Below are 13,712 nucleotides of genomic sequence, written 5' to 3' on the forward strand. Positions count from 1 at the left end.
AAACAATTTATAAATATTGGTCATCAGGTTATGGAAGTTTCAAATATTTTAATGATCTTATTAACAAGCTGTAGTGTAGTTGAAGATACCATATTTGAACATATTCCAGAACTACATTTCTCTTGGGCTTTAATTATAGCATTTAGAAATGGAATCTGGCAGACTCTTCTGTGTTGTAGTAGATAATTTATAACCCTTTTCCCCTAATATACAATTTAATACTAAAAAAACTTCTTGTGTACAATGATAATGTAATGAATATATCATACATAAAACTTGTATTCTCTAGGTTGAAGTTATAGCCTACCTTCTCTTTTACAAAACACTGATGTATTTGCCATATAAATCAGTTACTTACCTCATTTTAATACTCAGTTATCTTTACACTCTGTCTCCACCACTGGAGTAAGCTCTTCAAGGTCTAGGACCGTGACTTGTTTATATTTTCAACACCTAACATAGTATAGCTTCCTTTTTTCTTAATACATAAAAGAAATTGTCTTCAAAAGCAGTTTATATTGGAAACTTTGTACTAGTAAATAGCCCATAGGGATGAAAGAATATGAAATAAATTTAAAGTCTTTTGTACTTGTTTAAGCTTAATTTATTTTGGTTCTGAAGTTGTGTACTTTTTAGACTCTAGATCTCGTTAGAGCATTACAAGATCTAGAAAATGCAGCCTCAGGTGATGCAGCAGTTCATCAGAGGATAGCTTCTTTACCTGTTGAAGTCCAAGAAGTATCTCTATTAGATAAAATAACAGGTAAGAAAAGAAAATGTCATCCAGAAAGTTTTTGGGAGTTGGGATGAGAGAACAGTATATGTCATTGTTTTTGTTGTATAATATTTTATTATCCTGTGCTTTTCTTAGATAAAGAATCTGGAGAAAGGCTTTCCAAAATGGTAGAGGATGCATGTATGTTGCTGGCAGATTACAATGGCAGATTGGCAGCAGAAATAGATGATAGAAAGCAACTCACTCGAATGTTAGCAGATTTTCTTCGTTGTCAAAAGGAAGCCCTTGCAGAGAAAGAGCATAAACTGGAAGTGCGTAACCTTTTTCTTCTTTAGTGCTTATTTATTTAATTTACTTTTTGTTAGAAATTTTAAAATATTTTAATCTATGTGGACATTTTGCATTTTTTAACATAGACCTTTTTAGGTAGTAGCCCAGGTAAGTTTTTATTAATGGGTTTTCTTTTACTTGAGCCAGATTAACTTTGCAAGTAAACTTAGAAATTTGGAATTAGCAAAATAGTTTGCATTTTAAAATTATTCTTGTGAAATTCCATGCAATTGTAATTTATTTTATCAATTTGACTCTTGTCTATAACAGAAATAATAGGAAAATAGCAGGTGGCATAAAGTCTGTTGTTAATTGCAGTAAATTGTAGTAGGATTTATTTAATTTCTGTTTTGAGAAGATGTAGTCTTTTAGGTATACCATTGAGTCTTTAAATTACTTCCTTAATTCCACCCACCAATTCTGATGTTTACATGTTCCCAGCCGCACTCCCCGCTCATAACCTTAGGTAGGAATTCATTGCTCCTGTAAATTAAGTAAAAATTAATACTGCCTATGAGAATTCTGGGAGTCCAGGAGCTAATAAAAAGAAACATGCTCGTATTTCCTTTGATTAGAGTAGCAACTGTTAGGGATACATGAGCCAGATTTTGTTTTATGTAAAAGAATCTTTCAGTTGATGAGTTCTTGTTTAAATTGTATTGCTTGTGGCAATTTCTTATTGTAATAATATGTAGGAGAATTTCTAATTTGAATCCCTGTATTTACAGAAAGCTCACTGTAAATTTGTAGGAATGTCATGGTACTACCCCAATAAGTTATTTTTATTAGTATTTAGTTCTTGATTCCGCAGTCTCTAAGTGTGCCAAAAATGGTGCTTAGATTAGACAAGAGTGACTACTTAGTTATTCCCACCTCAGATTCCCAGCTCTCAAGTTAGCACTACCCCCTTTCAATTTACTCCTTCTCTGCTGATATAAATGATGATTATCATCACCCTCAGATGATAATTGTTGGCTGGCACTATGCTCTACCTTTGAAGAGGTTGCCCACTTCTATATGGAAAGGAAAAGTTTTTTTTTTTAAAAAAGATTAATTTGATAATTAACTTGCCAGTATTTCACCTTGTGTTGAAAGCTCAATCTTAAACATACTGTTACTTGTGTTTTATTGTCCACAGAATGAAGGGTAAGTAATGTCATACAGTTTTTGTCTCTAATCTTTTAGTATGGTTTCTTTAACTTCTATCGAGCTTCTGTTGCAGATATTGGACATGGGCGTATCTTCTAACGATGTCATCACCATTAGCATATTTTTCCTGCTAAAAATAAATATCAAACTCTGAAGCCTGTATTGTCTCATGTTTTTGAAAATTGAAGAGAAGACTGTTACTTTATTCTGCTTTATACTTTCTCACTTAGGATGATGGTCATTTGTCACTGTTAACAAACATAGAATTTATATTTGAAGTGTAACTGTAGAAAGTAGATCAGATGCCACCCCCCATAACCCCATCTTTCCCCAGTGCCTTCCAGCCCAATTTCATAGTTAATAGTCATAGATTATGAGGCTGATGATAATAATAATGTTTACATTTATCATGTGTCAGGTACTATTCTAGGCACTTCACATAACTCATTTAATCTTCTATAGCAGGATGTATTGTCCACATTTTATAGATACAGAACTGAGGCACAGTGAGATTAAGTAACTTGCCTAAGGTCACAAAGAGCTATTGAGTTGTTTGGAACCCAGAGAATCTGCCTCCAAAGCCAGTGCACTTCATCAAAAAGACATATTTGCTTCCCGTTTTTACTTAAAGAAATGTAAGGTTACAGCAAATGCTAAAGTCTTATTTCTCCAACTTTTTCTGCTCCCTCTCTCCTCAGAGGGAATCACTGTCTTGAAATAAAGCATTCTAGGAACTTTTTTTGTTTTCTTCTGCATTACCTGGATTTTATCATGTTATAAAGAAGAAATCACCTCAATTATGTTCAGCTGTTTTGTTTTTTTTTTAACAATTAAAGAAATAGCCTTTACAAGTACAGAAATAAACTTGGAAGTTATTCCACAGAACTCTTTGTAAATTATCACTTAGAACTAAGTTACTCCTTTGCCAGAAGATGTGGAAATGATTTGAGATATTTAGACTTTTTTGTACCAAGTAGGTGGCATCACTTCAAAGTTGAGACTGATAGGTGAAGATTTATATTTTCTAAATCAGCTGTGATATTATCAGATAATTCTCATCTATTATGTATCTTTGAACATTAACTGTAATTGACCAGATATTGATATGTTATTAGTTGCTGCTTTTTTGAAAATGAAACATATAAATTTAAAGTATCAGATCAGGAATTGGCTATTTCATATTTCTTAAGGAAGCCACTATTAAAGAAGGTGTAATGAATGAAAACATGAAGTTGTTTAAAATTTGTGTTTTAAGAAATCATTAATCATTATTTTTGAAACTTCTGACTATATTTGGTCATTAAGCAGAAGCAAGTAACTGTTGGGCTGGGTGTGGTGGTTCATGCCTGTAATCTCAGCACTTTGGGAGGTGGAGCTGGGTGAATCACTTGAGGTCAGGAGTTCAAGACTAGCCTGGCTGAACATGGTGAAACTCCCATTTCTACTAAAAAAAAAAATTAAAAAAAAATTAGCTGGGTGTGGTGATGGGTGCCTGTAGTCCCAGCTACTTGGGAAGCTGAGGCAGGAGGATCACTTGAACCTGAGAGGTGGAGGTTGCAGTGAGCCAACATCACACCACTGCCCTCCAGACTGGGTGACAGAGCGAGACCCCCTCTCCCTCCCCCCACACACAGCAGATAACTGCTAAAATAGACTGTTAATAAATTTAGTTTGTATTTATAATATTTCAGGGATTGCTGTAGGAATCATTTCACCATTCAGAAGATGAAAGTATGGCATAAACCGTCTTTTCAATTAGCTTATTATCTTAGAAGACATATGAATAGGAAAATTAAAATGACATTTTGATTTTGACATTGTTTCCTAGTACATATAAAAGTTATGTTTACACTTTGCTGTTGTCTAAGCATGTATTAGGATTACGTCTAAAAATGTACGTATCTTAGTTAAAAATACTTCGTTGCTAAAAAATACTAATAATCATCTGAGCCTTCTGTTAGTCATTCTCTTTGCTGGTGGAAGGTCTTGCCTCAGTGTTGATGGCTGCTGACTAGGGTGGTGATTGCTGAAGGGTGGGGTGGCCGTGGCAGTTTATTAACACAGTGATAACGTTTGCTGCCATCAATTGACTTCCTTCTTGAAAGATTTCTATGTAGGATGCAGTACATTTGATAGCATTTTGCTTACAGTAGACCTTCTTTCAGAATTGGAATCAATTTTCTTAAGCCCTGCTACTGCTTTGTCAAGTAAATCCTTTGTTGTCATTTTACCTCCACTGGGAGTAGATTCCATCTCAAGAAACCACTCTTTGCTTATCCATAAGAAGCAACTCCTCAACAAGTTTTATGAGATTGGAGCAATTCAGTCACATCTTCAGGCTCCACTTCTGAGTCTCATTTTCTCGCTATTTGCAGTAGATCCACAGTTATTTCCACCACTGAAGTCTTAAACCCCTCAAAGTCAGCCATGATAATTGGAATAAACTTCTTCCAAACTCCTGTTAATGTTAATATTTTATCTCCTCTCATGAATCATGAATGTTGTTAGTGTCATCTAGAATTGTGAAGCATTTTCTGGAAGTTTTCAGTTTACTTTGCCCATATTCATCACAGGAATCACTATCTATGGCAGCCATATATCCTTATGACATGTATTTCTCGAGTATACTTGAAAGTCAAAATTACTCCTTGATCTGTAAGCAGGAGAACAGATGTTGTGTTAGCAGGCATGAGCACTAGTCACATTGTACATCTTCATCAGAGCTCTTGGGTGACCAGGTGTGTTGTTGGTGAATAGTAATTTATTATTATTGTTATTTTGGAGACAGGCTTTTGTTCTGTCGTCCAGGCTGGAGCAATCATACAATCACAGCTCATTGTAAACTCGAACTCATAGGTGCAAGTTACCTTCCTGCTTCAGCCTCCAGGTAGCTAGGACTGCAGGTGTATGCCACCATGCCTGGCTAATTTTTAGTGTTTCATATAGAAGAGTTCTCGCTATGTTGCCCAGGCTAGTCTTGAACTCTTGGGTCAAGCAGTCCTCCCACCTTGGCCTCCCAAAGTGCTGTGGCTACACATGGGAACCACTACATCTGGCCAATAGTGATATTTTGAAAGGAGTGTTTTTCTGAGCAGCAGATCTCAACAGTGGGCTTAAAATATTCAGTAAACTATGGTGTAAATAGATGTATTGTCATCCATATTTGTTTCATTTATAGAGCACAGGCAGAGTAAATTTAACATAGTTAATTCTTAAGGACTCTAGAACTTTCACAATGGTAAATGAACATTGGCCTCTACTTAAAGTCATCAGCTACTTTAGCTCCTAATGAGAGTCAGCTTGTTGAAGCTTTGAAGCCAGGCATTGATTTCTCTCTAGCTATGAAAGCCCCAGAGTGCACCTTCTTCCAGTCTCAGGCTCTTTTCTCTACATGGAAAATCTGTTGTTTAATGTAGGCACCATCATCAGGGACCTTAGATCCTCTGGATAACTTGCTACAGTTTTTAGATCAGTACTTGCTGCTTCATTTTGCAGTTTAAAGTTAGGGAGATGGCTTCTTACCATAAACCAACCTCTGCTAATTTCAGTCTTTCCTTCTGTAGCTTCCTTACCTCTCTCAGGCTTCATAGAATTGAAGAGTTCAGGTCTTGCTCTGGATTAGGCTTTGGCTTAAGGGAACTTGGCTGCTTTGATCTTCTATCCAGACTACTAAAACTTTCTACATATCACCAGTAAGGCTGTTTAGCTTTGTTATTTGTGTGTACACTAGAATAGCCTCCCTCCCTGCTTTTTGAGATACCATGTCACTTTTGCCCAGGCTTGAGTGCAGTGGCATAATCACAGCTCACTGCAACCTCCTGAGTAGCTGGAAATACAGGCATGTGTATTTCCTCTACCTCAGCCTCCTGAAGAGCTGGAAATACAGGCATGTGACACCATGCCTGGTTAATTTTTAAATTTTTTGTAGAGACATTGTCTCACTATGTTGCCCAGGCTGGTCTTGACCTCCTGGAGTCAAACAGTCCTCTTGCCTCGGCCTCCCAAAGTGCTAAGATTACAGGCATGAGCCACCACTCCCAGCCTGGAGTGGCAATTTTAGTTTCCTTCAAGAACTTTGCCTTTGCATTCACAACTTGGGTTATTGGTGCAAATGGCCTAACTTTTGGTCTGTCTTGGCTTTTGACATGCCTTCCTCACTAAGCTTAATCACTTACAGCTTTTGATTTAAAGTGAGACAGCTGTGATTTTTTCATTTGAACACATAGAGGCCATTATAGGATTCTTAATTGGGCCAATTCCAATATTGTGTCTCAGCAAATAGGGAAAAGGAGAGAGACAGGGACAGCCAGTCATTGGAGCAGTGAGAACACAGCCAGCATGTATCGATTAAGTTTGCTATCTTAAATCACTGATCACAGGTTACCATAATGCATAATAGTGAGAAAGTTTGAAATAGCATGAGAAATACCAAAATTTGACAGACAGGTGACCACATGCTGTTGGGAAAATGGTGCCTGTAGACTTGTTTGGGGCAGGGTTGCCACAAACTCAGCTTTTAAGAAAATAGTATCTTGAAAGTGCATTAAAAGGAAGCATGGTAAAACGAGGTATGCCTGTATTTGATTTAAATGTAGAATTTGATAAGATGTTGCTCTGTGGATGTTACAAAGAAGCATGTTACTAGTTTGTTGATTTATATTTTTGAGGTCTAAATATCATTGTGTAAAATATTTTATGTTTAATTCAGTTTTATCAGGGATTGTGTAGTCTTTCTGTTGAAGATACAAGTAATCTCTTTTCATCATAAGGAAATAGCTACGTAAGCAAAAGACAGCCCTGTTTATTGGCTCTGTATTTTTTATCCTTTTCTGTAATACATTGTATGCGTCTTACATATCATTGTTTTTATGGTTGTCTCATAATTTATTTAACTGCTCTGTTCTCCGTGATTTTTTTTTTAATAGACAGGACCTCTGTCATCCACACTGAAGTACAGTGGCACCATCGTAGCTCACCATAACCTCACACTCCTCCTGCCTCAGCCTCCCAAGTAGCTAGTACTATAAGTGTTCACCATGCCTGGCTAATTTTTTATTTTTTGCAGAGATGAGGTCTTGCTATGTTGCCTAGACTATTTATTTTTATTGCTTTTATATTCTGAACAGAATTTCAGGGAACATCTCTTTGGTTAACATTTTGCTCACATATATTGATATCATTAATTCTTCTGATAAATTTCTAAAGAAGAAATTGCTGATTCATGTTAAAGACTTGATTCTTGTTACCAGTTTGACTTTTAGTAAGATTCTACTAGGTCATTGTCTTCTTTGATGATTTCTGAATACTATCTATAAGTCTTCCTTCCTAGGCCATTCATTTTCTCCAGAGGAAAACACCCCAAATTTGCTGGTTAGATAACATAGGACGTCTGTTTTTAGGACAATGCTTTACCTCTTAGCTCTGTGATTTGGGTCCGTAAATGCACAAACTTGTTTGCTCAGTTTCTTATCTTCCATCTTTTGGTTCTGTGGGATAACGGTTTTGTCAAATTTGTGTAAAGAGCTTTAGTCGATCCTTATTGTCAACTGGTACTTCAAAGTCCTGAACTTATCCAGAATTCCTCAGGATAAGTTGCATTACTTTTGGTCATTATTCCCTGTTACAGTTGTCCCCATCTACCAACAGATTCTTTAATTTTTTTTCCAGATGGAGTCTCTGTCACCCAGGCTGGAGTGCGGTGGCACAGTCTTAGCTCATTGCAACCTCTGCCTCCTGGGTTCAAGCAATTCTCCTGTCTCAGCCTTCCCAGTAGCTGGGATCATAGGTGCGTGCCACCACGCCTAGCTAATTTTTGTGTTTTTAGTAGAGATAGGGTTTTGCCGTGTTGGCCAGGCTCATCTTGAACTCCTGACCTCAGGTGATCCACCTACTTGGGCCTCCCAAAGTGCTGTGATTACAGGCATGAGTCACCACACCTGACCTTCCAACAGGTTTTTGCCATCTGTGTGCTGTGGTCTACTTTCCAATGTCCTTGTGGATTTCTGCCTGTGTAAATTGCTTTATTATTTTAGTGACTTATTGGGAGGGAGTAGATAAACATGAGTTTGCTCTATCATATAAATGGAAGACTTTTTATGTCTTAAGTAGACTAATATATGAGTTTCACAACTGCTGCCAAACCACCCCTGTCTAAGTGGTTGTCATGTTCCCTGGCTTGTTAGCAGATGATCTTCCTGCTCTCATATCTCCTTACATCACTGCAACCATATGGATCTTTTACGAAATCAGGTCCCATCACACCCCTCTTTAGAAATTCATCAATGCTCTCCATTACACTTTTGGATCTTATTTTGAACTCATAGAGACACCATTTAACCTCATCTTGTATCAACTCCTTAGCGTGCATTTTGTTCTTCAGGCATATCAAGCGTGTTCTAAAATCAGAGTTTTTGCTTTGCTGATTGTTAATAAAGAGGGACTGCAGTGCTCTTGCTTCCTGCTGTTTCCTTAACTGATACTTTTTCCATTCAGGTTTATATTCCTATGTCATGTCTCCAGAGAGTCCTTCAACCTTTTCTTATGGTTCCACCTACCCATTCCTCTGGCCTCCTCTTCCCAACTGTATTACATGGTCATTTTAGTTTTTGTTTTTCTTTCATAGTATTTCTATTAACACTTTATATACTTAGTTTTCATGTGCACCTGCCACAAGAATGTGAGTTTCACAAGATGAAGAGGTTTGTTTTGTTCTTCATGTTTATTTTCATATCCTCAATGCTTAGAGCAGTTTCTGTCTCCTGGTAGGGACTCAGGTGTTTGTGTTAAGTGAATGAATGCCACTAGAAATATAACTTGCAAGAGGTATATATTTTAAATTGGTAACTTATTTGTAACTAAGTCAGAAGAGAGTGATACTTTAATAAATAAAAATGATTGAAAAACACTTGAGGATTTTGAATACAACTATGTCCAACATAATTGGTTAAATCATTTTAGCAGAGTCCAAACTTAAAAAGTCTTAAGCGGACTGTGTGTTCAAGGCATGCAGTTTGTAGAGCTGCAGTTGAGCATTTTGAACAAAGGAGTAAATGATCATTTTGCAGTTGTAAAATTGTTTTACCAGCTTGCGTTTTTTCCCTTCCGTAGGAGAATAACACTAAAAATATGTGAGAATAACATGAATAAGAAATGAACAATAGTAATCCGTGGCATTGCATAAGTACTGAATTTGTAAAGAGTAGTGCCACCTAGTGGAAGAGCTGGAGCTACAAATGAAGTTAGAGTCCTTAAGCCAGTGTTTTACATTAAAGTATGTAACAGAGAGGAATTTACACTCTATTGCCCTTTGTGCCTGTTCACTCATTCATGGAATGGAAATGTAATACTAATACCTGTCAAGAGAGGCGTGATGGTTAAAAACAATGATGCGTGTAGGCAGTTACATTTGCCTGAGACAAAGGAAGTCCTTAATAAACTGATAACAAAAACTACATTTTGTTGTTACTGTATCAGTTCTTACAAGTAAGATGAGATTAAAAAGTAGTTTGGGGCCACATTGTGAGGACACTTGAATGTCAGGCCCAGAAGAGTGTGATAACAGGCCAAAGGGAAGAGAGGAGTGGTGGTATTGGCAATGTCTGAAAATGGTTATAGTTGCTTAGTGGATTAAATTGGAGAGTAGATTCCCTACTCCCCAGTAGGGAGAACAGATGCAACTTAATTAGAAAAATGTATGTGCTGAGAAATAAAAGCCTGAACTGAAGTGGATGATAGCAGTGAAGTTCGTGTGTGTGTGTGTATTTTGAGACACGGTCTCACTGTGGCCCAGGTTGGAGCGCAGTGACAGAATCATGATTCACAAACCCTTGATCTTCCAGGGCTCAAGTGATCAGTCTTCACAGTAGCTGGGACTACAGGCAAGTGCCACAATGCCCGACTGATTTTTGTAGTTTTCGTAGAGACAGTGTTTCACCGTGTTGCCCAGGCTGGTCTCGAACTGCGGGGCTCAGGTGATCTACCTACCTCAGCATCCCAAATTGCTGGTATTACAGACATGAGCCACCACACCTGGCTGAAGTTTTTGTTTCTTGTTGTTTTTTTTTTAATTGCAAAAGTAGTGCATGCTTATCTCAGTTGAAAAACCATTGATAAGCACATGCAGATACCACCTAAAATTTATATCACATATTAAATAACCTTTGACAAGATATGGAAGGATAGAATCAGACTATACATGCCATTTTATATAGTGTCTTTTTGTACATTTACTATAAACATTTTCATGTGATTATAAATCTAAGTTATAAAGCTAATAGATTATAAATCTCTTAACTAATGATAGCTAAACTATATTGTTCTACAGAAGTAATATTTGTTTAACCAGCTAACTATTTAGCATTTGTGTTTCTTCCAGTGCCTTGCTATTGGAAGACATTGCTTTAAACCACCTTTTGGCATTTATGTTACTTCCAGTTTCTTGATGTTGAAAACATTGCTCTGAATCACACTTCAGCTAAGTTTGGCTTATCTGTGATAGTCTTCTCATAAATTCCTAGAAGTAAAAGAAAAAGCAATAAGGAGATACGGTTTTCATGTTTGAGTTAGTTACAGGTTTTTTGTTTTGTTTTGAGATTGAGTCTTGCTCTGTTGCCAGGCTGAAGTGCAGTGGCGTGATCTTGGTTCACTGCAGCCTCTGCCTCCCAGGTTCAAGTGATTCCCCTGCCTTAGCCTCTCAAGTAACTGGGACTACAGGCACACACCACCACGCCTGGCTCAATTTTTTTTTTTTTTTTTTTTTTTTAAAATTTTAGTGGAGACGGGGTTTCACTGTGTTGGCCAGGATGGTCTCTATCTCCTGACCTGGTGATCCACCCGCCTGGCCTCCCAAAGTGCCAGGATTATAGGCGTGAGCCACCACACCTGGCCAGTTAACAGTTTAAGAAAACAAAATGATATTCTTTGTAATGACATGGGGTTGTGGAAATGGGAACTCTTACATATTGTTGATGTAAATTCATTTGGTCCAATCTGTGGAGGACAGTTTGGTAATAAGTATCAGAAGCTTTTATTTTACATAGTTTTCTTCTCTTTGCCTTTTATCAGATTACTTAGATTTGTGTAGTGATCTAAAAGGCTAATTAGCAGACCAAATTCTGGGTGCAATCAAAGGGAAGGTGTAGTTTTCTTCTTTTCACTGTATTCTCTGTTTGTGACTGCCGTACCTCCTAAGCGTAATGCCCTATAGGTTCATCCAATTTGCAGTATGTGTCAAAATTTCCTTCCTTTTTAAGGCCGAATAATAATCCATTGAATGTATACACTGCATATTTTCATTTGTCCATGGATGGATACTTGGAATGTATATTGAATGTTCAGAATGTTCACATTGCTTATCTTTTGTTTTGCCTTACTTTTCTCATTTTCCTTCACTATTTCCTATGGTTTTTTTGTTGTTGCTATTTTTTGTTGAATTCTGCTTGTCTAATGTTAGAAGTGCAGATTATTTTGTCAGATTTTTGTGGTCTCTGTTGAAGAAATGGATTTATCATTGTGTTTACTTGACTAGTTCACAGATTCTACAACTCAGGTCAAGTCAAGAAAAATCAGGAGTCAGAGATGTTAGTGCCAGAGTTTGCTGAGTCAGCCCAGATGTGACTGGGACCTTGCCTCTGTTTTTGCCAGTACACCAGCCCCACTATCCAATTATTCTGGTATTGTACTCCCTGAATTCTCTGTATCTCTGGAAACCACAGCAGTCACAGCTGTCCCTTTTAAAATGATTTGGAGTAATGACTAAAATATTTGCACCTCCAGAGCTTGGCATAGTCTGTAGGAATGTTTGGACCTACTTAATGTAAATGCAAAATACTGTTTAATTAGTCTACGAATGAACATTAATGAATTTTATGTTTTTAATTATTCTTTGAATAGAGACTATTTAAACAAATTTCTGTAAATGCAGTAGTCCCCTGCTTATCTGCAGGGCGTGTGTTCCAAGACCCACAGTGAATGCCTAAAACTTCAGATGTTACTGAACCTTATATACTATATACATTCATGTGTCTCTTAACAATGGAATACATTCTGAGAAATGCATCATTATGCATTTTGTCATTGTGTGAACATTGTAGCATGAACTTACACAAACCTAGATGGTGTAACCTACCCACTAAGGCTTTATGGTATAGCCTGTTGCTTCTAGGCTACAAACCTATAGAGCATGTTACTGTAGTGGATACTGTAGGCAGTTGTAATACACTAAGTATTTGTGTATCTAATAATGCCTTCTGGTATACCTCCTGAAGGACCTGAGGCCATTTTATAGTTAACTTTTTTTAATAGCGTATATTTTAACAATTGAAAGTATAGTAAATACATAAACCAGAAACAAGTCATTTATTTTCATTATCAAATATATACTGTACATAACTATGTACTGTACTTTTATACAGTTGGTATGGCTATCACCACAAACACATGAGTAATGCATTGTGATTTGTTAGGATGGTTACACTAGGCGATAGGAATGGTCACTAGGTGATAGGAATTTTTTAGCTCCAGTATAATCTTATGGGATCACTGTCATATATGCAGTCCATTCTTGGCCAAAATGTAATACAGTGCATAACTGTACTGTGGTTTCTGTACAGTCATACTGTATAGGGTGGGTAGCATATATAGCATGCTGGATTAAGGGATGATTTTGTCCTGGGTGGAATGGACAAAAGATGTAATTATGTAAGATGTAATTACACTACTCAGAACAGCATACAATTTAAAACTTAGGAACTGTTTATTTCTAGAACTTTTCATGTAATATTTTTGGACCAAGATTGACCTGAGGTAACTGAAATCATGGAAGGTGAAATTGTAGACAAGGGTGGACTGTTATAAAATCTTTATTATGGCATAAATAGTTGCTGACATTTATTTTTGCTGCATGTAGCTATTACTTCTAGGCTGTGAGCTTTTTTGTTTGTGGAAGGTGCACATTTTTGGCAGTGTGGCATTGGCATTTTTTGCTTGTGTTAATTTTGGGACTATCTCAAACCTGTCTTTTGTAACATCTGCCATTGTTAATCTTGGAGTTGTTCATCATGTTCTTATGTAATTAGTTTTTAAGATATATGTGTCTTTTTTAATCTTGTTGAACCAATGTTTTAGCTTGTCGAGTTTTTAACAAACTTGACTTTTGTCATTTCTTCTTTTGGCTCTGTTGGCTTTGTTTCTTCTGCTAATTTCTTAAGGATGTATTTTAAGTTACAGAAAAAAAAAATATTTTTACATGTTGAAGATGTAAGTACAGAAAAGAGGCCAGTGATTATTAACTTTTCCTGGTTGACTTTGGTCTTAAATGAGTAAACATTTGGAGGGGCAGATTAGCTTTGTGGTGAAGAGCAGGGACTCTGGAGCAGGATTGCCTAGGTTTCAGTTCTCCTTCACCACTTAGTAGCTCAGTGACATTCGACAACACATTTGACCTCTATTTCCTTGTCTGCAAAATAGGGATAATAATTGTACCTACTTCATATGGTTA

General features: G+C 36.8%; 1 protein-coding gene across 4 annotated transcripts in view; it reads left to right on the forward strand.

The window, feature by feature from the left end:
• Positions 1–13,712, forward strand: part of RPRD1A (regulation of nuclear pre-mRNA domain containing 1A) — a 73,227-nt gene that overhangs the window by 36,105 nt on the left and 23,410 nt on the right. For 3 of the 4 annotated variants that reach the window (XM_012447264.2, XM_012447265.2, XM_012447266.2), the window contains exons 5-6: positions 637–763; positions 872–1,047. In XM_012447264.2, coding sequence (XP_012302687.1) covers positions 637–763; positions 872–1,047 — 303 coding nt within the window. Of the gene's footprint in view, positions 1–636; positions 764–871; positions 1,048–2,288; positions 2,371–13,712 lie in introns of those variants that run through there. The other variant, XM_012447267.3, reaches the window with a different exon arrangement.

Source organism: Aotus nancymaae, unplaced genomic scaffold (assembly GCF_030222135.1).
Source record: "Aotus nancymaae isolate 86718 unplaced genomic scaffold, 86718_ANA_hifiasm-v0.15.2.pri h1tg000020l, whole genome shotgun sequence".
Lineage (NCBI taxonomy): Eukaryota > Metazoa > Chordata > Mammalia > Primates > Aotidae > Aotus > Aotus nancymaae.